Consider the following 25,966-nt stretch of genomic DNA (forward strand, 5'->3'; position numbering starts at 1 on the left):
TACAGACAAAGTAATGAAATTATTTTTTTTTGTTTTCAAACAATGAATAAATTTATTAATATTATTTTTTGAATTATATGCCGAATTAGGCGAGGCGAAGCCGAGCCGTTTAAAATTTACATTTCATTCAATGAGCATTACTCCCCTTGGTGAGTTCAGACGGAGGCTGGACATTTACCGTGTATGTAGCACTTGCGGTTGTTTATAAAAAAATTGTACTCACCGAGGCCGAAGGCCGAGGGAAGTTAACAGACATAGTATGAACAACAAAGCGACCCGCGCAACCGAGGCGAAGCCGAGGTGAGCGGACACAACGCCCCCCAACACTAAAATTTTACTCAAAAAAAAAACTCAGCAATCCTCTAAAACTAACGATTTGTGGTTTTTGGTCATTCGCGTACCCAAGGATGACGTAGTTTGACGGACCTCCCATTTAAAATGCATTGGGTACGCGAATGACCACGTTTGGAGCGCTCTACAGGTGAAACCCTGAAGCTGCGTTTTTATCGCTCCATATCATCATTATATTTATACTCAAAGGTAATTTTAGACTATTTTAGTTTAGACGTTCCAAAAGACGAATTCGGGTTCATATTTTCGTTTACGTAACGATAAATAGCTGTTTTTGATAGTAAACGATTATTTCTGTCTGTAATATATCTCGAGAAACCATAAATTTGTACACGATCGGTAGCATTATCGTGAAATAGTCGTACAAAGTTGGGTACAAATGAGTAATGGTCAACCATGTTGGTTAATCCGAAAGAAGTTCTTATCGCCAACGCTTTCTGGTATGTTGATCAATTTCTTCGATATTTCCTTCTTCGAAAAATATGATAATCTCATATACTGTATATATTTAGGACTACCGAGCAATCAACTCTGTACTTCGTTCTACAGAAACGGAAAGGCTATGGCGAAAGTAACCGAAATTTATCTGGTATCTTAGTCTGTACTTTCGACAGCGTCCTTGATAGAAAACCTCCACCGTTCAGAATTCTACACCAGACTCCATATTCCGAAGTTTATTACGGTTTGTATTATCTCTATCGACTAAATTCTGATATTATTCGAGTACCTAATCTATGTATTTATGTAATCGTAGAAATAGCATGTTCGTTAACTCTGCAAGAAATCGAGAAAGATTGGGACTGGTTGCAGAAAAATCTAATGTGTCTGACTGCTTTCGAAAAAGAAGAAGAAGTTACCGAATTCGTATGCTGTAAAGTTCGATCTGTTGTTGCTAATAACGATGCTCCTGGTACGGTATTTGGTTCTGTTGGTTCTTCACATATTCGAATTTAGCGTTTGTTTAATCAGCTAATACTTTCTAGATCTTATTACAGACGACGATGATTCTATTAAAAATACCTCTTACAAGTTTTCAAGATTATTTAATATGGCAGCCGAAGAGAAATTGGTCAATTATTATTCCAGCAGGTTTGATTTCTAAGTTCTGTTGTGTACGTCAAAACGTCTAGATTTATTCTGATTACATTATGTTTTTTATGTTAGTTATTGGAGAGGTCCGATGTTCTATCAAGGATGGATGTATTTATCGATAAGTCATCTATGTTTTCACGCATTTATTTTGGGAGTGGAGACCAAAGTAGTGATACGTTGATGTGATCGATTTGAAGAGATCGAAAAAACACATATTACACGATACCATCAAAGTTACTACGAAGGATCAGCAAAAAGTTTGTTCGAATAATTTTCTTTTTTCGTGTTTTCTTTTTTCAAGTATTTTTACTAAACTAGATCTGATATTTTTAGCATTATTTTTCTGTCTACATGCGAAAAGATGAAATATTTTCTCTTATGCAGCAACTCAAGAATATCACGATGAGACAGTAAGCACCGATGTGATCTCAAATACTTTAGTTCTTGTTTTATCACAACTGACTTATGTGAATTTTTCAGACTAATTGATGAAAAAATAGGCTTCGATGAAGATAAAGAATTATTAAACAAGCTGAGGTACGTTGAATCCCCAAATTCCAAGTTATTCTTCGAGTTAATCGTCGTATTAATTCTGTGTATCTATTCGTAGTAAAAATGTAAAGAAGAAGCCTTCATTTTTGAAACGTGATCTAATCGTCATCGGTTATTTCTACAACGAATGACGAAATTGAACGTGATCTCCATCAATCTCTACCACCTACCAGAATACCCTGCTTATCAGACTGATGCCGGAATTGGTGCTTTGAGACGTGTTCTGAAAGCATACGCTGTTCGGAATCCGCAAATAGGTTCGATGACTGACAATTCAAAGAAATAATTTTTTATTAAGATTACTCATTCGAGTTATTTTCGAACAGGATATTGTCAAGCTATAATGAATATAGTCGCGTCTGTTTTACTCATCTATTGCAGGGAAGAAGAAGCTTTCTGGTTATTGGTTTGTTTATGCGAGTATCATTTACCCGATTATTACAATAACAAAGTGGTCGGAGCTTTAATCGATCAAGGAATTATGGATGATTTAATCGCCGAATATTTACCTGCATTACACGAGACGTTGAAACGATTAGATATGATAAGAATGATCTCGTTAGCTTGGTTTTTAACTATTTTTATCAAGTAAACTAACAACAATTAAGGTCAAAGTCTAGTCTCGCTTTTCATTTCGAGATTATTCATTTATATATATGATGATTTATTTTGCAGCGTGATGCCTTATAATAGCGCGCTGTAAACATTATTGATGCATTTTTCTTCGACGGTGCTAAAGTTATATTCCAAGTGAGCGGAAATTTTAACTTGGAAATTATTCAAGATTACGGATTTAATAATGTTTGATCTTCCTATAGGTCACTTTGACTGTTTTGGAGGCTAATCAAGAGAAACTAATTCAATGGTATTCAAATTTTGACGAAATATTTACAAGGGGTTTATGACGAATCTACTGACGAGGTTGTTGTTCTCAAGGAAAGCATTAAAAGTGAAAAGGTAAATTGTCATCGAATGGTCGTTAATCTTGACGTTAGTGCTTCGTATTTGTTTTATGATCGAGCCCTCGAATACTCTTGTTACAGAGTGTTTCAGTTAGACGATTATTATTCGATTCGTACATAAAATACGGTAAATTGACCACCGGATACATCGAGCAACTCAGATCTAAACACAGAGTTCATACGGTTCAGTCTTTGAAGGATGGAATTGGTAGAAATGTCGTTAGAAGTGTTTGTCAAGATGGATTTTTCGAAATGAACGAACTTCAAGTACGAAATTAGATTTCTATGTTCCATTAGCATCTTTTTGAATCATATTGTGCTTCAATCTACGTAAAAACTGAGAACGAAAACATTCTATGAAATGTTTCAGGAATTACTGAATTTGGTCAAAGAAGAAATATTCAACATGCAAAGAAAATTCAATATGTCTGTTCGAAAACGAACTACGTCGGTAGATACCTGCCACGAAGAACCAGTCGTTCCGGAGAAGCAAATAAATTACTGCGATTTGATCAAATACGATTCCTCGCAACCAGTTTATAATTCCTATCAAATCGATTTCCAACTTTTTAAGCTATTTTATGTGAGCATATCACCCTGGGGCAAACGCTTGTTATCTCCGCAGAGATAGCGTTTCCGGTCAGTATGCCCTTCTGTGATCTTAAACTTGACAACTATACTCGTTATCCATAAAATTACGTCTGAATTTAGGCGTTGAAGCTGAAGAAGTAGCTACCGACGCCGTGGAATTTTTCGAAGACGCGAGTAGTCCCGTTGTTACTCTTGTTTCATCTAATCAATCGACTCCAACTTTCGAAAGATTCGTCGATTTTAATCCCACCAATTCCGGTACGAATCTGACTCATCGTGCAACCATCCGGTTATCAATTTTCTAAAATTATAATATTTTCCACTAAATTTCAGGTACCGAGAACGACGACGAAGATTCCGAATTATGTAGTCTAAGGTCATTCCGTTCATTACTTGAAAATCGTATCAGCCGTTCCGACACGAAAGCGTTGCCTAAAATGGATAAGAAACATTTCTGCGCTTTATGGGAAACACTTTACGATATCTTTGAGACTGAACCCGACCCGAGTAATTTGTACGCCGCTTTATCAACAATTGGTAAACGTTTATTGGCCTTTTGAACGTGATAACGACGATTACGTATTCTAAGTATTTTGAATTTTCTGTGTTTTTAGGTTCGATGCTTTTCAATCTGGGAGAAGCGACGGAAAAGTTCATGATGAAAGAAATGTCTTTGAATTTAGACGAGGTAAATGAGCTTGGCTTATGCGTCATTGATACGATTTATCGAGCGAGAGAAATTAAATCGTTTTATCGCCGAATTGGAACGTTTCGTTTTTCAATTACTACGAGTAACATGGTTTCCATGTACGCTACCTTATCGATTCGGAAACGTTTAGTTTTTTCTTATCTGAGTTCGCGTAATTAATATTTTTGAGACTTGATTAATTTGAAATGTTACGAAAAATTCCAATTTTTTTATTTCAACGAATAGGAAAATTTTGATCTTCTTGAAATTTGATTTCTAATCATGCAAACTCAGAATGAATTTCTTCGTGATGTTTTTCTCCAAATTAAATACCTATCAAGTATTTTTAAAATTGAATTTCCGTTACCTATTTTTCACATCGTGATTCTAAAATTTCCGAACCACAATTTTTTCCGGGGAAAAATACTCATTCGTTCCAAAAATCGGTCATTTCGAGCGATAAAACGGTTTAACGTAAAAATACGTATCAACAGATAAGATAATTAAATTCCGGGAAACATCATTTCCTTCACCCTCGTTACTCTTCTACTATTTTTAAGCCAGCTAATCAAACATCTGTATAGCTCACTTCAATTTTCAGGTACATATTTATTCAAAATTTCAACGTATATTTATTGTTTTTTAGGCTTCAGTCAAAAAAGATATTGGCGAATCACGGCCGAACAGTTCATAGGGACTGCGCTCACGAGCAATCCAGTCCAGTAAGTGATTATTTCAACAGGCAAATCAACCTCATCGAAGTAATCTCACAAATAAAAGAAAGAAAAAATCCAATCGCTGTATAGTTTAATGGATTTAGCCTAAAGCGTCCGTTTTGGCTCTACAATCCACTAAATAATTTCCAAGGCCATCGATTTGGAAAATTTCCCGTTGCTGTGATACTTAGGATGTTCGGTTTCATGATTTTCTTACATCATTAAATTATGTATTTCGTCACCTGGTGACTGCAAAAGTAGACGCGGCCTGTTTATTCTGTGATTAAAAATTTTTCTATTTTATTTTTTTTTAAAACTTATTATATTCTGTACGAATATCAATATTTCGTTTTATATTATGTACCATGCTGTCGAGCAATAATTTTGTAAATGTTAATTAAAACATTGTATCGTTATTTGTTTATACAGCTGTTGTTGTTGTTAGTGACATGTGTCGCATTATTGTCGTTGTCTGCTGAACAGAAAACCAACTCGACGTAGTAGTAGTACAGATTTATTTTACACAAGACACATAGAGAATACTGCGTGATGAAAACTTAAGAGCATAAATAAACAACATAATAATAAATTTAAAAGAAAGGGAACTTGTACAAAAAATTATTAAAATTACAGACGTCAGTGTCGTTTTACATCAATTCAGGAAACAATTCCGGTAACGAGAGATCAACGTCGCTGAGAGGCGAATCGATCGACTCGTAACCTTGGTCGGAATTTCTATCGTCGATATCGATATCGCTGCAGATACTTTTAGGGGATATTTTTTCATCGCAGTAGGCTTCGTTTAAAAAGTGATCTTCCGACGTAATGACTATCTCTTCGGATATCATGTCTTCTATAACGAATTCCGACTGCTCTTCTTTTATTTCGGGTATAGCAATGAGGACTGAACTAGGGGGTTCGATAGTGTTTGAGGTCATTTCCCACGCGTCTTGAATAATCGTACTACTCTGTGGTTCGGTGGGTTTGGTTAAGTTGTCGTGATCGGTAGAAGGTACAGTAGCGATGCTGGGTTCCAACTGTGTTGATGGCTGCCCCACCATTTCATCGAGGGAAAATTGGATATTCTGCAAAAAAAAAACCGACTGTTAAGTATACGTGAAAATAAGAGAAAAATATCAACGAAAACGAGGTTCAGTAAATACCTCTGAAGCCAGCGGTGAGATGGTGATGTCTCGTAGAAATTCTTCAAACGTAGGTGAATAACCCTCATTGTGATCCAAAAGAGAATCGAAATCGAGCTCAGGAAAACAAGATGGGCTAGCAGAGGTATCCGATGAACTAGATGACTCGAGCGACCCTGCGGCAGAGGGTAAACCGTGGATACTGCAGATCCAGGAGTTGACTCAAGAGCACATCTGGCACACCGTGATTCTTCCTTTAACCTATCGTCTTCCTTGGCACATTTGGCTTGCTGTAATTCTTCCTTCAACCTATCGTTTTCCTTTCGCATTTCTTCTTTTTCTACTTTAAGTGAGCTGACTTCTGATCTTAAATCTTTATTCTGTAATCATCGATTATTAGTTCGTGCCCTAAAAAGGATCAATCGCGTAGGCCTATACGAGTAAACGTACATTTTTCTCTAGAAATTTTACAACTTTTTCCAATTCATCCATACGGGCTTTTTTACGATCTCGTGACGTTTGTGCGGCTTCTCTATTCTTCAATTTTCTGTAAAAAAAATAGTCAACCGGTTAGTACAGCGATGAATTGGGGATTTATTGAAGTATGTACATTGATGTAAACACTCACTTTCGCTGAAGCTTTTCCTCGTATGATAAATGGTCCAGAGTTCTTTTTCTGCCTTTCTTTTGCAAACATGACGATTCTTCTTTGATTTGAATGTTTTCGCTGTAGGATATTAGAGGGGTTAATCTTTGGCTTGGTATCGGGCATACCAATTTCGAGTTGAACGAGTTTATAACAACTGCCCTTTTGGGGCAATCCAACGTCATACTGGTGATCATGAAGGGACTGCTTTGGTACTAGATTTTAACTGTAAATAACGTCGCAAAACTGTCACATAATGTATGGTAATTTAAAATTAATATTAGGCAGGGCCCCATAAACAATTACGAAGCAGAAATGTGTAAATTACGAGACCAACTTACCAATTCAACAGTATCTTTTCACTCCTTTCACGTAGAACGATTAGTCGAGTAGAACATACACAAAATAAGTAAAATTATTTAAATTTAGTCGAATTACAAGTAAAATTTCAATTTTCTAGTTACCAAGTCGAATGCTCGTTATCAAATTGCGTACGTAGATCGTAGAATGTAATAATAAACGCAGTTTCGTCATTGTGCCATTCATGAATATTTTACTACGTCAAAACACACATGTTTGAAGGGTTCCGGAGTGAAGGGAAAGGACTGTTGGTGGTATTTTCCAGCAAGCGGGTGAGAAGAAGAAGTGAAATCTACCAATGACGTTGATAGTTGATATTTTTGGGGATGGAATGGGGGATTGGGCGGCAAGGCGGCAACGGCCCTACGAGGAGGAGAAGGTTTTTCTTTCCTTTTTTTCTAGAAAAGAAAAGAAAAACTCAAATTTTCTAAGAAAAATTTGTAGAAATTTCGCTTGCTGTTTCTCACACAAGTTTTTTCACGCATTTTTGCGTTCAAATCAGATATTTTTTCAAATTTCCAAGTATGATGAAATTTTGTAAAAAATTAAAAAAGAAAAACGAACCGTAACCGAAACGAATTGAAATCGAATTTAACGTAGTTCCAACGTTCGCTACCTAGAGAGCGGTCTCTCCGCTCGGACGAAAAATTCTCATAATTTTTTCTGTGCTGTTATGAATAATGCTCAAAATCGTATCGAATTTGGCGGTTATTCTGTAATCAGAAGTATTTTTCTACGTTTTGAACTCGTTAAATATGAAATTTTCAACAAATATTCATACATCAGTGAAATAACCATCGTAGATTTGATCGCGGTATGAAATTCCATCAACCATGTTCATAAAATCGATAATCATCGACGGTTTCAAGTCGTACGCTAACCGAGTTGAGATAAACGGATTCGATCCTCAGTTCAATGCTATAACCGGACTAAATGGTACCGGAAAATCAAATATCTTGGATTCAATATGCTTCGTACTCGGCATATCAAATTTATCGCACGTAAGTGACTCTATCTTGCTAGTTATTCGTTTGGAGATGTGTTTCATCTATCGTTATCTCTCAGGTCCGTGCCAACAACTTGACCGATTTGGTGTTCAAAAGCGGTCAAGCCGGTATCAAAAAAGCAACGGTGACGGTTATATTTGATAATAGAGACAGAACCAAAAGTCCTAGTGGTTATGAATCTTACGAAGAGATCACCGTCACTCGACAAATCTACGTAAGTTGCTCTAAAAGTACTCGGTTTCGAGTGTTTTTAAATAATGCCGATGTATTTTGATCATTTATAGGCAGATCAAGCTGGTCGTAATCGGTACATGATAAATGGATCAACTGTGCAGAATCAACGAGTCAAAGATCTATTCGAATCGGTCCAATTGAACGTGAATAATCCGCATTTTTTGATTATGCAAGGTCGTATCACCAAAGTGCTCAACATGAAGCCTCCGGAAGTAGGTCTTATCTTGAATTGATACTTTGAACTTTAATTTTGTACTATATATCTGTCTCGTTTATCCCGCACAGATCTTATCGATGATCGAAGAAGCTGCCGGTACCAGTATGTATGAAAAGAAGAAACTCGCAGCTGAAAAGACTATCGAGAAGAAAGACGCTAAATTGAATCATTTAAATGAGGTAAATTGGTAATTTGATTTGTTCTCAAAATCGAAACTCTAACCGATGCGCATTCCTAGATCCTGCAAGGAGAAATCGGTCCAAGAATTGAGCGTCTTAAACAAGAACGCTTGCAATATTTCGAATTACAAAAATTGGAACGTGAATTGGATCATTGTTCGAAAATTCACATCGCGTATACTTACCTAAGAACTGAAAAAAAGAAAGAACAGACCGCAGAAAAACTACGAGCTATAACTCAACGAATAACTGATATGAAGGATCGTAAAGTCCAGTGTGAGAATGAAATGAAGGAAATGGATCAAAATATTGCTAAACTACAAGAAATACGTGATAAGGTACTTATTTATTGTTGTTGTTTACTTCAAATTCCGAACATATTGATCTAAAGCTTCTGTTTTTTTTAGCAAATGGGAGGAAAACTTCAAGAAATAGAAACCGAACTGAAAGACGCCGAGAAAGCTGAAGCAGTCGTGGCCGCCACTTGTAAAACATCGAAAACCAATCTAACCGCAGAAGAGAAAAAATTGAAACAATTGGAGAAAAGTTTGGCTGACGTAAGTTTCCTCTCGAATGGTTTTATATGTCGAGAACGCTCGATTGAATGAAATTCTCCCTCAGGATACCGCTACGTTCGATGGAAAAAAGAAACAATTGGATGGAGTAAAAGGTGTCTTCGATAAAATGAAGGAAGAAGAGCAAACGAATCTCGAAGCGTACGAAGCTGCCAAACGCAAATTCCAAGCTGTCAGTTCTGGATTATTTTCCGACGACGGTGGTGGAGATAATGCCACTTTGGAAGATCAGTTGATGCGTAAAGATTTTCTATTCTGTCTTGAAAACAGTTTCCGTTTCTTTTTCTTTGAAATTCGTGTTTATTTATGTATATTTTTCCAGAGGTCAAGGGTGCCATAGCTCAGGCTGAAATCGACCGAAAACAATGCGCTATGCAGATGGATCATCAGAAAAATCAGCTTAAAACGAAGTCAGCTGAAGTGAAGAAAACCGAAAGTACGTTTGCCAACGATAAAAAACAACTGGAGAAATTCGAACGTGAAATACAAAATTTTGAGGTAATTTCAATAGATTTTTCTCGTAATGATAATTTTTTTTCAGCGTTCCAAATCGGATTCATTTTCAAAATAGTTCAGTTTTCAATATTCTAACAAGTGTTCGTTATTTTTCAGACTGAAATGAATCGTTTAAATTATCAAGATGGATTAATTGAACAACTGAAAGAAGAAAGAAAGAAACTCATCATGGAATTAAATCCATTAAAACATAAAAAAGAAGATTTCGATCGCAGGTAAATCAGAAATCATTCCGCAAAAGCTACGTAATTTTTCATCTTTCGTAATAATTATATTTTTCTTCTTAGAAATCATCGTCTAAATTTTCGTTATACGGATCCAGAGCCCAACTTTAAGCATAGCGCAGTTCGTGGGCTTGTTTGCAAATTATTCCGAAGTAAAAACCCCGAGTACAATATGGCTTTAGAAACCCTTGCTGGGGGCAAAGTAATTTTTTCGATCTTTTCTTTTTTCAAAAATAGTTGTCATTGTCAACTATCTCCTCATTTAATGCGTTTGTACTCAGCTTTACAATGTGGTCGTTGAAACTCAAGATATTTCCGAAAAATTAATCAAAAACGGTCAGCTCACTCATCGTCAAACTTTCATACCTATGAATCAGATTCGTGGAAGTAGATTATCGGATCAAGTTATCAAAAGTGCTAAAAATACGGTCGGTATTCTCGTATTGTTATTTTTCATATAAATTCGGGATATTTCGTATTTTTATTTACGTATTGGTCTCTCTAGGTTGGCGCCGACAAAGTCCATTCAGCTCTATCTTTAATCGAATTCGATCCCCAATATCAAAAAGTAATGGAATTCATATTTGGCGAAGTATTCGTTTGTGAGGATTACTCCGTGGCGCATCAGCTCGCTCTGAATAGCCCGTTGGGCAAAAAGTGCGTCAGCAAGCAAGGAGACGTCTGTGATCCTGGTGGTGTGGTCAGTGGAGGTGCTCCTCCGGCTTCTGAATCGGTACTGGCTCTAATTTCCGAAAATGATAAATGCTGTAGACAATTCGATGAGAAAAATGGACAACTTAGAGCTATCGACGAGCAAATCAATGCTGTGTCAAGAACCGCCGATAGGTAAAATGAGTGTTATATTTTGATTTATGGAAGTTTTCACGTTTCATCTGGGTTTTTCTTTCATCCAGGTTTAACAATGTTAAAGAACAGAAGGAAATTAAAGAACAAGAACTTAAAATGCTCAAAGAACGTCTCGAACACACGTCCCATTACCAGCAAAAGGCAGAAGTTGACGCTCTGACAGCTAGCATAGGTAAATTTCAGTTTGAACATGGTTCTGTAGCTCTGCGGACCACCTTTAATTCAATGTGATGTTTCATTACAGAGGCATTGACGAAAAAAATTGAAGAATGTACGAAAATCGAACAAGAAAACGCTAAAAAGGTTACCACGTTAGAGAGTAAAATGAAGAATATAAAATCAATCCGGGATAAAGAACTAAAAACTGCCGAAGCTGAAATGAAAAGACTGAAAAAGAAATCGGATGAAAGTCGCGAAACGTGGCAAAAACGCGAACAGGTAAATTTGGCGGGAAAAGTTGGTCATAATGAATCAAATCTTCTTGAGTAAATTCACGAACGATTTGTGATAAAGAAACCTCACTACTCGAAGAAATTTAAATTTCACGTTTTCATTTCAGGAATTCGCAGCTTTGAAGTTAGAAATCGAAGAACTTGAGAAATCCATCGAGAACGGTCGTAGTCAAGTTGACGCCGCTACCGAAGCTTTAAATAAACTCAAAGAAGATTTACAAAAGGCTAATCAAGAATACGAAGCGAAAAAAGTACGACGACTGAATCGTTTCTCGTCTGTTTTCTTCTCCTCTACTTTATTTCAATTATTAATTTATTTCGTTGGTTTGATCAACAGCAAGAAGTAGCTGCCATACAAAACCGACTAAAGAACGAGAAGCAAAATATTAACAAGCAAAACGACGAAATACAGAAAATAGTCGCTTTAAAAGATGAACGTCAAACTGAGATCGAGAAAATCAAATTGACCGATATTAAAGTCACCAACGACAAGGATAAAATCAAAGATGAATTAGAAGCCGCAGAAAAAATGGTATTACTGAATTTTGTTACTTGAAGGACGTTTTTAAATCACAGTCATTGGGTGACGAACCTTGAAAATTATACATTTTTCTTTTCAAATCATATTTTTTGGTTTTTCGACCTATCAAAAAAATCATTTTGGAAGAAAAATATCGAATTTAAAAAATTCTCTGTCGTTATTTCTTCATAGGATAAAAAGGGATCATATGACGCCTATTGACAGTGATTTTGAAATATTCCGAGCACATTAGATTTTTTTTTTGTATCATCTATTCATGAATTCCTTTTGCAGCTCAAAGATCTGGTCCACAAACACGAATGGATAGAAACTGACAAAGGATCATTCGGCAAACCAAACGGAATCTTTGATTTCGAGCAATACAATCCTAAAGAAATAGCTTCCAAGTTGCCCGCTTTGCAGGAACGAAAAGCTAAACTTGGCAGGGCGGTCAACGCAAGAGCAGTGAATCTGCTTGGTAAAGAAGAAGAACAAGTAAGTCGAATATAAAAGTCAAATATTCAAAATATCATCGGAACCGTTTTCAAATTCTATTTTGAGCTCTACTATATTTTTCATTTCAGTTCCAAGAGCTTCTAAAGAAGAAAGAAATAGTCGAAGCTGACAAAGCAAAAATCGTCGCCGTTATCAAGGAATTAGAAGAAAAGAAAAACGCCGCTTTGCAATTCGCGTGGGAACGAGTTAACAAAGATTTCGGTTCAATTTTCGGTAAATTGTTACCCGGTGCTAATGCCAAACTTGCCACTTTACCTGGTAAAACTGTACTCGATGGATTAGAGGTGCGTATTTCTTCACTAGTTTTCCAATAGTTTCCCTAAAAAAAAAAGTATTTGTTGATCAATTTTTTGTTGTTTTTAGGTCAAAGTGGCCTTCGGAAGTATATGGAAAGAGAGCTTGAGCGAGTTGAGTGGAGGGCAAAGATCATTGGTTGCGTTATCCTTCATTTTAGCCATGTTGTTATTTAAACCGGCTCCTATTTATATTCTGGACGAAGTCGACGCTGCTTTGGATTTATCGCATACTCAAAATATCGGTCAAATGTTGAAAGCTCATTTTACCCATTCTCAAGTACGTTTCAAAGTGTGTAATTTCAACACAATCCTCAAGAAATTGACTTATGAAAACGTGTGGTTTTTTTTTCAGTTTATTGTCGTCTCATTGAAAGAAGGCATGTTCAATAATGCCAACGTGCTTTTCCGTACTCGATTCGTTGATGGAATGTCTCAAGTCATCAGAACTACTCCGAATCGTTCTTAATTGTTTTATGTCTTTTATTGTGTATATTTTAGTGTATTTATTTGTTTTAGTGGTGATTATTGTGTATTGGAATAATGGGACTACTCTTCCGAAATTCCTCATTTTCGTGTTTTTTAAAAAAAGTATCTTCTTTCTATTTGTATTTACCTTATTATGTGAAATATTATATTTTTTTAAATTTTATTTTCGTGTTCTCAATTTTCTTTTCAGTTTTCAAATTCTTGTGCTCCGCAGAAAAAAATCAGAAATAGAAAATCAGTTGTCGGTTCACAAAACAAAATTTCCGAGTGCTGAAGAGGTTCGATTTTCAATGTGCAGTTTTTTTTTGAACTGAATTGAATTGAACAGACTTGAATGAATTTTAGTATTTTTAGTTCGTTTTTCTGAATTAATTTAAAATTGAAATATGAAATTTGTGTGTTAGCCAATCAGATAGCAGTGTTTGAACTTTTTCCGAAAATCTCCATCTGTCGAAGAAATTCAAAATTCAAATCGATCAATCGAAGGAAACTATAATCAAAGCAACGAATATAGAAATCGCCGAGGGAATAAACGAAAAAAAAAAAGTCAGAAATACCCGAATTATAATTTAAGCAAATAACCAACTACAAAGTGATTAGCAAAAACGATTAATCAAAAATATGAAATATGATATGAATTATAAATCGATTAATGAAAACATTTAACGGAATTTCAGGTTAAAATGATACGGATGTGTAGGAATTCGATACATTCAAGCATCCCAGTTAAATAACTCGTATCCCGCTGAAAAAGAAAAAGTAGGTACATAATTATTGTATTGATCTGTACTTGGTCAAAAGTACGACCGAAATGTTTGTTATTTCGTACCTATCTTTGAAACTTTTGCGAGAAATTCCAACCGCTCATCTTCGGTCATTTGTAAAATGTATTCGGCCAATTTGTCGGCACGGTCCCTGCCCAAGGCTAGACGAAGTTTCTCTCCTATCCTCCTATCAAATTCGTCCAAGCTCTGTAAGAAATGAAACGAGAGAAATTATTCGTGTCAGCGTCATGTCATGCATTTGCAGTTTACTGGTTCTGCCACGTTCACGGGTGCCTCTAGACTCATAAATGCTCGTACTGGGAGCCGAATTATCGTACAGCGATGAAACTATCAGATTCAGATTCGAATCCAAAGAGGTGTCGGCTGCATTCTCTCCCCCAAATTTGGGCAAAACTTTCAACAAAAAATCTGGAGCATATGATGTATCGAATTGTATGTTGTTAGTGACGCTGAACACGAATATGACGTCAAATTTTTGATTGGACCCCATTCACGGCCCCCAGTACCTCCCCAAAGGGGGTAAAAGTAAAAAAAATGGTTTCATTCATATAACACATTTTTTTTCTACCATTTATTTTTGTTGCTAAATGAAATAGTATGTTTTCTACATCGCTGAACACGAATATAGCCTTAGTTTTTCAAAATGACCTCACCTATGGCCCCCAGAACCTCCCCAAATAGGTAAAAGCCCAACAAATAGGTACCTAATGATTTCCATATTCCGAGTAAGATCGTAGTATTTTACTGTATAAAAGTAAATGCGTATAATATTGTATTCGATTTGATGGCACCGATGTATCTGATGTGAGGTTTAATAAAAAATTTAAAAAAAAAACTAAGGCTAGGTACGGTGTTCAGCGTTACCAAAAACATTATGTATTTCATGTGTCAAACAAATGAAACAATTTTTTTGGACTTTCCATTGGTGGAAGTTCTGGGGGCCATGGATGAGGTCAATTTGAAAAACTATAAAGGCTATATTCGTGTTCATCGATATCGAAAACATACTATTTCATATGTTAAAAAAAATTGAGCGAAATCGAAAGACATGACTTTCAAAATCGCATTTTTTTGGTCGAATTGACATAAAGTTGAGTTGATTTTTTGTGGCGAAAAAGCTTGTTTGATGTTTGGAGGGACCAAAAGTTTTGTTGAATTTACGACATTGGACATTTTATATTCAAGCATTCGTGATATATTTTTGTATCTGAGGCAAAAGGAAAAAATTTCAACATTCACAAATATTTAGAATTCTAAAATTTTTCGATTATGATCTAATTCAAGATGTTGCAAAACACTTATTTTTCAGTTGTTTTTTGGTTGATTTTTTCACGAAAAAAGTGTCTCTTCAGCTCGTGACTTGAGTATCTCTGGATTTTTTTTTCTATTGCGCCCTCGTGATATGCCTATTTCCAGTCATTACCCTTAAGAAATTCTAAGGAAATTCAAATTCAGTATTCATTAGAAAATTGGAACATTCTGATACCTACTTCAAAACGCCGTGACACAAAAGTTAAAAAAAGTGACTCATATGGTTCTTTCTGTTCTTTCCGTGTACGAGTAATCTGTCTCTAGCTTGCCTTACATCTCCTTAGTTTTTCCACTCTTAAAATTCGTAGTACCTAGTTAACCTAGTACCTACTACCTACCTCTTGGTTTTGATGCGATGGAAGTGGAATTTCCTTCCGATCTTCAGGGCGTTGCAGACACATTTCAAATGACTCAGCTGCAGTTTCGGTGAAATGTAGCCTGAAAATTAATCAAGCGGTACTCAATTAGAAATGACTTATGCATATTTGAAATTTGAATAAGTAGCCTCAGAAGTCAGAACTGAAAAGCAATTAGGTATATAAGTATCTACATATAAATAAATATCACTACAAGCAACGTACAACTTCGTGGATACCTTTTTCTTTTGAATTTTCTATTTCTATCAACTCAATTCAATTTCACTTCACTGTATAGTGTATTTTTAAAATACGCGACTGACAATTTTATTTTTACCCTACGAAAGTACGTACGTAGAACTGGACGTTGTCCATCTGTCTTATGTCTTTGTCTCACTCTCACTGCCCGTGGTTGTTGCTTGTTGGCCTGTTGCAAGTTGAAACTTGAAAGTTGAAACTTGAATGAAAGTTGAAAATTGAAATCTTGAAAATTAAATTAAAATTATTAAAAAAATTTCGGTCGTGTTCGTTCCAAACATCCATATCATCAAGCCAAAAATACATAATTTGTCATCCAGTTTGCCTCGTATATGCTATAAGTCCTTGGCAGACCAACACAAATTTTTCAATCTGTTTTGAATTTGAATTCCTGTGTGTTTGATTATGTATATCTAAAATGCATTTCAATTTCGGCGTTTGAATAAATAATTTTATTGAATCCAATTTACCGCAGTCAAAATGGGGCGACGATCGATCAACACCACGAAGAGTGGGAAGTACATGAATCCCACGGATCAAGCCCGTAAGTATTGCCTTCTTTTTCATAGGTACTTCTACTACGATGGATTATCTGTTTTACTTACTCTTCAAATCTTCCATTACCCAATTTCAGGCAAAGAAGCTAGGAAAAAAGAACTCAAAAAGAACAAAAAACAACGTCAAATTGTACGAACCGCCGTATTGAAAGGGAAAGATCCAATGCAGCTTTTAGGGGAAATGGAGAAAATCGATCAAATGGGTAATTGTTATTCCTCGCCGAAATTATTCCGAGGCATATCTTTGAACGTTTGATTATTTTTGCAGAATATAACGTTATGCAACCGTCTCCTCTGAATGAGAAAGTTCTCAAAGATAAAAGGAAAAAGTTACGAGATACTTTTGATCGTGTTATGAAGATGTATGTAAGTATCGCCTGCAATTATTCGCATTTCGGCAGTTGAAAGTTACACCGGTTACCAAAGAAGATATAAATCGTTTCGTTTGATTCGCAGTATAAAGACGATCCTCTAAAATGGGAAGAAATTCGACGCGCTGAAAGCGATTACGAGAAACGACGGGCTAATATGGTCGCTTATTACGAAGCTGTTCGATTTACTCAACAAGTGAGCGTCGATGAAATCCCGTTACCATCTGGTATGGATTCGTTCGGATTAGAGAGTTCGATCCCATTACCGAGTGAATACGCAGCTATACCTCCTCCACCTAGTATTTTGAAAAAGAAATCCGCCTACAGGTAATTAAAGCTCGATGATTTTATTAAAATTCCATTTCGAACTCGAAAAGTAAAGAGTTGAATTGTGTCTCTTTTCAGTCCACCGCCATCTCCTAGTAAAGTATCAAAAAGAAACAAAATTCCACCCGGTGTGCCTCCAGGACCACCACCCGAGCTATCAGGCGAAGAAGATGAAGATTTCGAAGACGAGCGCGAAGTGACCGTAATTCCTGCAGCGATCAGACTTCCCTCAGGTCCACCTCCTGGCCGGCTACCTACTTTACCACCCGGTCCTCCTCCAGGATTACCTCCGAGATTGCAACCGTCAGGAATTCGTCTACCTCCTGGACCTCCTCCTGGGATGTACGGTCGTGAAGGTGAAATGCCACCGCCTCCGGGCGGGATTCGATTACCTCCTGGTCCACCACCCGGTAGACCTCCTACGCTGCCTCCTGGTCCACCTCCGGGAATGCCACCGAGATTACAACCGGCTGGTATTCGTTTACCTCCTGGACCTCCGCCGGGTACATATGGTCATGAAGGTGATCTTATACCTCCGGGCGAAGAACAACCTAAATCGTCCGCTACCATCGAAGCCAAAGCTAAAATAAGGTACGTTGCTAAAATTCGATTTTTTGAAAAAATTATATCGAGATTTTTACACGTCATTTTGTTTGATTTTTTATTTCAATTTTTGTAGGAATTTGAACGCTGATATTACACGATTCCTTCCGACATCGGTGAGAATCAAGAGAGAAGATGGTAAACCGAAACCTAAACCGGAAAGACTGCCACCTTTAGATATACCTAAGACGATCAATAAACCTATTCCCAATTCCGCTCCGAATGCTACTCAACCAAGTAAAGACGACGCCTATCAGCAATTTATGAAAGAAATGTACGGGTTTCTATGAGAAGAAATTACTTTGTTTTAAATTTACATCGTTCTGTGTAATTCGTATTATTATTATTGTGTTGTATGATACGTCTATGAAGTTGTATTACTTCGCTTTCATGTATAGTAAATTGTTTCCATGTTTTTTCGTCGGGTTTTTTCAATTTCAGATCCTACTTTATGTGTTGAAGGTCCAATTTTTTTCGATGTCTCTCCCTCATCCCCTTAATTGCGAATTCAAAATTCTAAAATGTATTTTTGAACAGATAAAATACCAAATTTTAATGCGAGAAACTCACCAAAAAGCTTTACCTGATAATTTCGCAGATTTCGAATTTTGTTATCCCACTCAAAAAAAACCTCTTCGGTTATGCTGTCGAAATATTATCAAATTTATTGTTGAAGGGCTGCAAATAAGTCCAAAAGCGTGCATTTTGATAGGTCACATGACATTTAGGTAAATTTTAAAATTTTTTTCTTGAAACTATTTTTCGGTTTTGAGCCGAATTGATGTCAAATTCGTTATTAGGGACCTCAAATCAGTTGAAAGCTTTATTAAATTGAAATAATAGTGTCAAAATCGTGATCAGCGACCTCAAATTAGTGTAAACATTGAAAAATTCTATCACCGAATCGAAACGAATAAATTCTAGGTAAAAAATTGATATACTCCTGCGAAAATCTCGATAAAATCTGGTTCAAAATTTCGAAGAACGCGCAGCGCCATCTATCGAAATAAAACGGAAACTTTGTTCTGGTTTTAAATTTTTCGAGGTTCAAAAAATGGCGAAATGAAAGCTAGATATGCGCGTGGCGCTATCTATCGGAATATTGCAGGAACTACTTTGAAAAAAGCATTCCTGATTATTCGAATTTGACGTAGTTCCGTGATATTCCGATAGATAGCGCCACGCGCATATCTAACTTTTATTTCGCCATTTTTTGAACCTCGAAAAATTTAAAACCAGAACAAAGTTTCTGTTTTATTTCAATAGATGGCGCTGCGCGTTCTTCGAAATTTCGAACCAGATTAGGTTGTCTATCGCGAATTTTGCAGGCGAAATTGATTTTTTTAAATTTATTTTTCAAATGATTATTAAAGCGAATTTAATTGAACAAAAGGTCATTTTAGGAGTTTCTCTGCACGGGGAATTCAATGGAAGGGTTATTTCTGCAATAAAACGAGTTCTTCAGGGTGAAATGACCGTTTCAAATTTTAATTTACGCTTTTTTAAAAGTTTCAATTTGAAATTTGTCATTTTTCGAAGCTTTTAATACTTCTGGTCGAAAGAGGGAGTCTCTTAATCGATTTTAGGACCCTATTAATTAATTTTTCGGCACGGTTTGTTTTAGAAACCCTGCAGTTTTTAGATTTATGCGTTTTTCAAACGTAAATGATCGTTTTACTTTGGCAAAATGCTAATCCTGATCACATTTTTGAGATGGTTGATGATCGATGACCTTTTTCTGAGGGCAAGCGAATTAAAAAAAAAACAATCTCTGAAATATTTTCTAACGAAATATTATTGCGAAATATACATACATAAATTAAATTTACAATAAATCAATTTATAAGAAATTATTGTTTTTATCAAAATTAAACCCGTAACAAATAAATATTAAAAACAAATAGTAAAATCTATAACAAATTAATAACTATACAGTGGTTCGATAATGATTATAAATACACCTCCAACTGCATCGCCGATTGCACTAACATCTTGATTCCAGGCATGAAGCTCGCAATAGTCGAGAAATCTGGCCCCGATACTAACTTAGTATGCAAAGAAAGACATTCTTGATAATTACCCCGTTGAATGGCGCCAACGATTCCATGTAAGCTTTGCAATGTCCCTTCCGAAAGCTATTTGAAAAATAAAATACGTAAAAAAAACAGGAAATTCAACCAGTGGTATAAAAAATAATACCAACCCTCGACTCTCGAATCGCATCGTAAAGCATTTCCAATTTTCGAGCTACGTCGTCTAGTTTACGTTTCATTTGCTGAAAAAAAATATACGATTTAATTAAAATTCTAAACACGTACCGAGCGCATAAAAAAGCTTCATTCTTAACTTACAGGATTAACGGTTTTATTATAACATTGGTTTCGTAATTCGTCGAATACGGTTTGTAAATGGATATGATGCTCCGGTAAAGCAGGTTTAGGCTTTGGTATATTCTCCATATTTTGCATAGGAGGTATTCCTGGTTGAGGAGCAACCATATTATTATGATAAGAGTTCGGCGTCGCGTATCCACCGGGTAATTTAACTGGTGCCTGTGAAAATACAGTCAAGTTTTATCACAAATGTAGTTTTTTAATTAGTGCAAAATTGGGTTTACTCTTACATTAGACGTAGGTGGGAAATTATTAGCGATATTTTCTTCCGGAATACTAGATCCATACAATGGATGCGTTATCGGAATTGGTGTGACGTAACCAACCTGAAAAATGATACAAATTAGAAACAGAACTTCGTTAGAGCTTTTTTTCCATCTACTACACCGCCACTCACTTGATTTGGAACAGGTTTCTCGAAAGTCAAAGAAGGAGGATCATTCCAGCCCGGCGCTGGCGGAGACATAAGTGGTATTTTCGGAATCTCCGGTTGTTGAGACGGTAATGGAGTCATCGGAGCTGGAGTATGCGAATCTGCAAAATACGCGAAAATATTTCAATCACTCGTTCACTTAAATCTGACCACAAAAAAATCGAGTAATTACTTGGAACAAAAGAATTAGAATTCGTCTGCGGCTGCATCGGATAAAAGGAATTCTGCTGAGGTTGAGGGTGATAAAACGACGTCTCGTTTTGAGCAGCGAACGGTGGAACGGAATTGATCGGCGGTTGATTAGGAGGAGCACCGGGTAACGGTGGGAAATTACTCGAAAAACTATTCCGATGCGGCGCACTCGGCATCACCGAAGGATCTGGTACGTGTTTCGGTCTATTTTGACTCAAATGATCCGGTGTCTTGCGCAGATTCGTGTACGGTACTTGTGACGTAGGCGGAGGCGGAGGAGGCGTCGGTGTCGGTGTAGCTCTCACTGCACCTGGTAAAGGAGGAGGTGGTGCGGCTGCATTCGCGTTACTGAATTGCAATCCGGCCGACGGATTGAAGAAGATCGGTTGCGAATTAGATAACGAAGGCGGTGCAGCTGGCGTCGGGTTGAATACTGATACGGGAAGCGTTGGCGGAGCTGTTGGAGGAAGAGCGGAAGATGCAAACGGAGAAGGTTGCGGAGGAAATGTACTAGGTGATGGAGGAGTAGCGCCGAAAGTAAACGTACTGGGTGCTGAGGCTGCAGCAGGAGCAGCAGGAGCGCCGTAACTGAATGGGATTTGAGGTGGGGTGGAATTGTAAGCATTGACGGGAGCTAGTGGAGGTCGAGTCACGTTCGTTGGCTGGGACGGAGTGAATACAGGTGGTTTATTCGCCGTAGGTGGCATCGGAGGAACTTGGTTGACTTGATTGAACGGTTTCACAACGGATTTCGGCGGGTTCACGAAGTTACCGTAGTGGTCTCCGTAAGGCACCTGGGTCATAAAATTCAGTACACGAGTTACAGAGGATAGGTAGTTCAGATTACAAAAGTAAGGTACGAGAGGAACTCACTTGATGCTGTTGTTGAGGTTGGAAATATCCGCTCGATTTATGCTGAGGTACTTGCGATCCGGTAGTTCTCAATCCTAAAGCATACATCAGCCTGTCTTTGAGCAATAAAATGCTCTCCTGTGGGAAACACCGGGTTAAATATCCAAATATTCGATCACACCGCTATTTTAATCCGATAAATACCTCGTTAGATTCTCCCAAATAAGAATAAGCCTCCTTCAGGTATCCTTGCGAAACCAGCAGTTCGGCGTATTGCAGTAAAACATTAGCCAAAGCTCCATCAACGGTTACATTGATACCACGAGCTTTCGCCGCTTCTTTCATCAACAGCCCTAATTCAGCCAATTCCTGAATATGAAAAAAACATCACATTATTTCATCAGAAATTCATATTTCTCGAAAAAATCGTATAGCGATGGAGAAAATGCATACTTGTACTTCTGCAGGCGATCCAGATCTCGACGGTTTCCAGTATTCAACTAACCGATTGACATTTCCAGCGATTATGTAACACAATAGAGCATCTTTTTTAAGACCTTCATCTCCAGCAGCAGATAATCTTTGACCCAGACATTCTGTCGAAGAAAAAATATAATAATGAATGATCCGTCGTCCAATTGGAAGAGAAAATTATCACGTTGACGTACCACATAAAGCTCTAAATTCATCATCTCTCGTATAAGTAAGCAAAGCTATCAAAACTTGTCTCCAATTTGTAAGATCGCAAGTTTCAACAACATGGAACCAGTCTTCGGTAACGACGGCCGATATCAACGTAGTCAAATGATTGTTACTTTTCTACGTAGAAAAAAATTGATTAGTTAACTGGAACGAATATCGAAGGATTAAAAAAACGAAAGCTTCTTACTTCAAAATATTTGGCTTGAGCTTGAGCTAAAAGTTCTGGACCTCTAGACACAGCCAATACGATTGCATCAGCCATTCTGTTCTCTTTTATGCATAATTCAACAGCTAGTTCGATATTACCCAACAATAATGCATCACAAATCGCTCCTTCGACGTCTAAAAAAACAGAAATGAGAACGTCAGAATTTCGGAACAACGAATGAGGAATATTTATTCTCAAATTTTGAAAACGTACCTGGCGTTTGAATAATTTTCAGCGGTGATTTGGTGGGAGATGATTGAACGGTGGAATTTTGCTGAGCCTATTGAACGTGTAAAAAAATATAAAAATTTTATACACCGTTTAAATATTATTTTAAACTACTAGAAGTTGAAACTTACGGATAAATTAGCGAAAATGTCTTCATTATCAGCAGGTCCCTAGAAAAAAAAACTCAAATTAAATTTTAATCAGTTTTAGAAAAACAAAATACCAGGAATTAACACTCACGATGCGAGAAACATTTGAAAACGAATCACTCGACAACTCTTCTTGTTTCGTTACATCGGTGATTTTCAAATTACTCAACTGCCAACAAAATTTCGTCATTAGAAACATGGAATTTTATTAAAAACTCGATAAAAAGCCCGTACTTTCTCTTGCAACACAGCATCCGAAGTTCCCAGTACATTATACATTAGGTTTTTGAACTCGGGGCCGTGAAATTGCATAGCGATAAAATTCCACGCATCTTTTACGTCCATTTCGTCAGATGCTTCGGCTTTCTTCAAACAGTATCCGTATCCGTAAGCGTTACCCTGCTCCAAGACCTTCTCCAGTTCCTTGAACTTCATATCTAAATCTGATTCGGTAACAACTTGTCGAACTTCCACGACTTTATCGTCATTTCCAAAGCTTACTAATTTGCCACCAAACTGTAAAAAAATATATAAGTCAAAAAATTGGTTTCGAGAAAAATAATTCGCAGAAAAAAAATAATACTTACGGCGAAAGATACACCGACTGGTTTTCTCATCCATTTAGGAGGTTTACCTAAATTCACCGGTTGAGAAGGTTGTTGATACTGATTCATTCCGGGAAAAGAATCGGCGATCTAAGATGACAAACGTGATAAGCTCAGAAGCAATATGATCATATTTCTAAATGCGATTTTGATTACCTTATTATTACCTTGAGCGATGGAATCATCGCCTACCAATGAAGATATCGAAGCTATACCATTAGAACTAGAACTAGCTATCAGGAATGGATTCCTTGGACACCAGTTCACTTCGAAATTCCATTCAGTGCCTGCTGATATTTCGTGCACTATTTCTCCTGTCTGTAAATCAACGAAAAATTAGCCTAGAAATTCGAACAACACCTCGCTAAAATAACGTTACGTACCGTAGAAGCTGTATTCGGATTCCATACTAATAATTTATCATCTTTACCACAACTGACTAATAGATCTGGATCATCAGCGCACCACGCTAACGATAAGACTCCTCTGAAGAAAGAAATAACATCAAAATAAAAAGAAATCAGCTTCGGAGAACTTTGAAAATTACAAACGTACTTTTGATGTCCTTCGAAAGTTTTAATCGGAGATGTAGCTAATCTCAAATCCCACATTTGAATAACCGGATAATGGTCTTCTTCCGAAGCTAAGCAAAGTTGAGTGGCATTGGCAGGGTTCCATTTCACATCTTTCCATCGTATCTGAGTAAAGAAAAAAAACGACGATCGATTAATTTAATTCTAAAATGCACCTGTGGATCACACCATTTACGTACTTTCGACGAAGAATCCGATAATTTAATGATGGTTTGATTTTTTCGAAGATCCCAAACCAGACACCGGGTAGCAAACGAGGTAGCAAGAATATGTTCAACTGTGGAAAAATAATTGCATCATCATCAACGTCCGAAATTACTCGATATATTTAAATAACACTAAATACAAACCTTGTTTATTCCAAGACAAAGAGGTAACATCTTCTAAAGGCTGCGCCGGTGCACCCGGAGTCATAGGCTCCAACTTCTTGTCATTTAAATCCCATATGAATATCTCAGAAGACGAAGCTCCGGTAGCTAATAAATTACTCTGCAACGAGAATCATCCATTAATATATAAAATCATCAATCACCCATCACAAACACAATTCAAACACACGTACTTGGAAGGTATTAAAATCAAGAGCTCGGACCGGACCCGAGTGTTTATCACGCGAAGCAATCAACCCATCTTCTCTACCGGGTATTTTTTCATCTTTCAAAAGTTCGGTAGCACTGTAAATAAGCAATTTGCCCGAATCGCTGCCACCGACAATAACTCCTTTATCAGATTCATTCAGACCGCCGCAATCGTTCCAGATCAATTTATGAAACCTTTTGAAAATTCAAAAAAAAATATTGGGCCAGTACAGGAAAACGAAACCCTAAGGTTATTTCTTCATTTCTACGTGAATCAACATACCTGTAGTCTGATTTAAAAGCATATTTTAATTCTGGTTCCTTGGAATGGTCACCGAGGTTAACTTTGTACAGTTCTACAGCTGCGGAAGTGCTGAACGAAGCATCTAGTTGCTGAGCAGCGGTACCGGCTACTAAATAAATCGGATCTTGAGATTTAGGCGACCAAGCTAAATGTACTGTCTTCTTGATCTCTTTTATCGTCATTACGACTCACCTGCGAATAATACAAATAAAACCAATATTACGAAACGTACGAGTGTTTGAACTGCATCATTATTGCTGAGTTGTAACACCGCCTTCTGGTAGTTCGGCAGAACTGACCAGGTCAAAATTGAAAATCAATTCGACACGTATTTATAGCAGATATTTAGGTAAGATGAAGTACTAAGCGATTAATAGATCAAATAGATGCAATAGAATATATCATTACCGGTATCTTTTTGGTTCTTATTAATTAAATTAGGTATATTAATCACTTCCAACGTGGCCACATAAAAGCTCATCCAATTGACGAACCGACATACACGAAACGTTCGCTTGATTTGATAAACAAGTCGAAATTGTACAACAAAGCGAATCAGATGATAGCAAGTTGATAGTCGATTTCGATCGTTCGATTGTTAGAATAAATCTGACGAAAAATTCGAAATAACCTGATAACCACTCTTTCTTTCTTTATTAGAGAGTAATTAATTAATTATCATTGAATTTTACATCAACACGAGTGAATAATCTCTGCAAAACTACGAAAATTCAGCAAATTAAAACAAAAAGTTGTAGTAGAAAAGAGGGTCGATGATCGATAGATCGCCATTTTGAAAAATCGAATTAGCCTACTCAATTGTTCTGCGCATGCGCGATGTTTGATTCATCAAAAACACCACTAGATCTTACTTTGTCAGGTCGTAGGTGGATGAGGTGGATGAAGTTCGGACTCGGGACTTCGAGGACTAATTGACTTTGACTTTGACTTCGCTTTTCAATGCTTTCCTTT

At 36.8% G+C, this 25,966-nt stretch overlaps 4 protein-coding genes, 1 long non-coding RNA gene and 1 pseudogene across 7 annotated transcripts; 3 read left to right on the forward strand and 3 right to left on the reverse strand.

The window, feature by feature from the left end:
• The first annotated feature begins 66 nt into the window (after positions 1-66).
• On the forward strand, positions 67-5,376 carry LOC135845594 (TBC1 domain family member 9-like; annotated as a pseudogene).
• A 74-nt stretch (positions 5,377-5,450) lies between these two features.
• On the reverse strand, positions 5,451-7,343 carry LOC135845591 (X-box-binding protein 1-like). Of its 3 annotated transcripts, XM_065364251.1 has the most exons (6): positions 7,205-7,343; positions 7,082-7,105; positions 6,723-6,966; positions 6,545-6,641; positions 6,116-6,474; positions 5,451-6,037 (listed from the first exon to the last, which is right to left on the reverse strand). In XM_065364251.1, the coding sequence occupies exons 3-6, from the start codon at positions 6,935-6,937 to the stop codon at positions 5,941-5,943; spliced, it is 768 nt and encodes a 255-aa protein (XP_065220323.1). In that variant the 5' UTR covers positions 6,938-6,966; positions 7,082-7,105; positions 7,205-7,343; the 3' UTR covers positions 5,451-5,940. The 3 variants fall into 3 exon arrangements, with proteins under 3 accessions (XP_065220323.1, XP_065220322.1, XP_065220321.1); XM_065364250.1 differs by having other exon boundaries at positions 6,723-6,986; positions 7,082-7,341; XM_065364249.1 differs by having other exon boundaries at positions 7,082-7,339.
• A 430-nt stretch (positions 7,344-7,773) lies between these two features.
• SMC2 (structural maintenance of chromosomes 2) lies at positions 7,774-13,352 on the forward strand. The gene is made up of 20 exons (XM_065364222.1): positions 7,774-8,101; positions 8,166-8,321; positions 8,392-8,553; positions 8,627-8,737; positions 8,797-9,075; positions 9,145-9,294; positions 9,359-9,551; positions 9,635-9,810; positions 9,925-10,043; positions 10,116-10,254; positions 10,334-10,480; positions 10,558-10,898; positions 10,967-11,091; positions 11,164-11,357; positions 11,479-11,622; positions 11,709-11,903; positions 12,186-12,386; positions 12,476-12,691; positions 12,771-12,980; positions 13,056-13,352. The coding sequence occupies exons 1-20, from the start codon at positions 7,934-7,936 to the stop codon at positions 13,167-13,169; spliced, it is 3,540 nt and encodes a 1,179-aa protein (XP_065220294.1). The 5' UTR covers positions 7,774-7,933; the 3' UTR covers positions 13,170-13,352.
• A 384-nt stretch (positions 13,353-13,736) lies between these two features.
• On the reverse strand, positions 13,737-16,038 carry LOC135845595 (uncharacterized). The gene is made up of 4 exons (XR_010558777.1): positions 15,881-16,038; positions 15,624-15,723; positions 14,019-14,160; positions 13,737-13,934 (listed from the first exon to the last, which is right to left on the reverse strand). It is a non-coding gene; the product is annotated as an uncharacterized LOC135845595 (long non-coding RNA).
• A 180-nt stretch (positions 16,039-16,218) lies between these two features.
• Positions 16,219-18,174, forward strand: LOC135845589 (WW domain-binding protein 11). Its single transcript, XM_065364244.1, has 6 exons — positions 16,219-16,443; positions 16,534-16,659; positions 16,725-16,822; positions 16,913-17,154; positions 17,233-17,745; positions 17,834-18,174. Exons 1-6 carry the CDS (start codon positions 16,380-16,382, stop codon positions 18,045-18,047), a joined length of 1,257 nt encoding a protein of 418 aa, XP_065220316.1. The 5' UTR covers positions 16,219-16,379; the 3' UTR covers positions 18,048-18,174.
• Positions 18,175-19,534: 1,360 nt separating this feature from the next.
• Positions 19,535-25,599, reverse strand: LOC135845577 (protein transport protein Sec31A-like). The gene is made up of 24 exons (XM_065364220.1): positions 25,403-25,599; positions 24,974-25,186; positions 24,675-24,885; positions 24,463-24,601; positions 24,292-24,389; positions 24,075-24,217; positions 23,903-24,005; positions 23,676-23,837; positions 23,502-23,609; positions 23,149-23,430; positions 23,006-23,083; positions 22,897-22,935; positions 22,751-22,817; positions 22,517-22,671; positions 22,296-22,446; positions 22,081-22,223; positions 21,832-21,996; positions 21,649-21,765; positions 20,756-21,569; positions 20,548-20,684; positions 20,381-20,476; positions 20,109-20,309; positions 19,961-20,032; positions 19,535-19,892 (listed from the first exon to the last, which is right to left on the reverse strand). The coding sequence occupies exons 2-24, from the start codon at positions 25,174-25,176 to the stop codon at positions 19,707-19,709; spliced, it is 3,870 nt and encodes a 1,289-aa protein (XP_065220292.1). The 5' UTR covers positions 25,177-25,186; positions 25,403-25,599; the 3' UTR covers positions 19,535-19,706.
• Between the last annotated feature and the right edge of the window lie 367 nt (positions 25,600-25,966).

Source organism: Planococcus citri, chromosome 4, assembly GCF_950023065.1.
Source record: "Planococcus citri chromosome 4, ihPlaCitr1.1, whole genome shotgun sequence".
Taxonomy (NCBI): Eukaryota; Metazoa; Arthropoda; class Insecta; order Hemiptera; family Pseudococcidae; genus Planococcus; species Planococcus citri.

What these genes read in the sequence shown, in the direction of transcription:
- LOC135845591 (XM_065364251.1), bottom strand. Translation starts at nt 6,937, where the DNA reads ATGATCACCAGTATGACGTTGGATTGCCCCAAAAGGGCAGTTGTTATA. An exon ending in GAGGAAAAGCTTCAGCGAAA is followed by an intron (nt 6,642 to 6,722) that starts GTGAGTGTTTAC and finishes TTTTTTTTACAG; the next exon opens with AAAATTGAAGAATAGAGAAG. An exon ending in TCTCACCGCTGGCTTCAGAG is followed by an intron (nt 6,038 to 6,115) that starts GTATTTACTGAA and finishes TTTTTTTTGCAG; the next exon opens with AATATCCAATTTTCCCTCGA.
- LOC135845577 (XM_065364220.1), bottom strand. Translation starts at nt 25,176, where the DNA reads ATGACGATAAAAGAGATCAAGAAGACAGTACATTTAGCTTGGTCGCCT. An exon ending in ATTTCCCACCTACGTCTAAT is followed by an intron (nt 20,310 to 20,380) that starts GTAAGAGTAAAC and finishes GTATTTTCACAG; the next exon opens with GCACCAGTTAAATTACCCGG. An exon ending in ATGCGATTCGAGAGTCGAGG is followed by an intron (nt 19,893 to 19,960) that starts GTTGGTATTATT and finishes TTTTTCAAATAG; the next exon opens with CTTTCGGAAGGGACATTGCA.
- LOC135845589 (XM_065364244.1), top strand. Translation starts at nt 16,380, where the DNA reads ATGGGGCGACGATCGATCAACACCACGAAGAGTGGGAAGTACATGAAT. An exon ending in GAATCCCACGGATCAAGCCC is followed by an intron (nt 16,444 to 16,533) that starts GTAAGTATTGCC and finishes ACCCAATTTCAG; the next exon opens with GCAAAGAAGCTAGGAAAAAA. An exon ending in ATCGTGTTATGAAGATGTAT is followed by an intron (nt 16,823 to 16,912) that starts GTAAGTATCGCC and finishes TTTGATTCGCAG; the next exon opens with TATAAAGACGATCCTCTAAA.
- SMC2 (XM_065364222.1), top strand. Translation starts at nt 7,934, where the DNA reads ATGTTCATAAAATCGATAATCATCGACGGTTTCAAGTCGTACGCTAAC. An exon ending in GCATATCAAATTTATCGCAC is followed by an intron (nt 8,102 to 8,165) that starts GTAAGTGACTCT and finishes GTTATCTCTCAG; the next exon opens with GTCCGTGCCAACAACTTGAC. An exon ending in TCAACATGAAGCCTCCGGAA is followed by an intron (nt 8,554 to 8,626) that starts GTAGGTCTTATC and finishes TATCCCGCACAG; the next exon opens with ATCTTATCGATGATCGAAGA.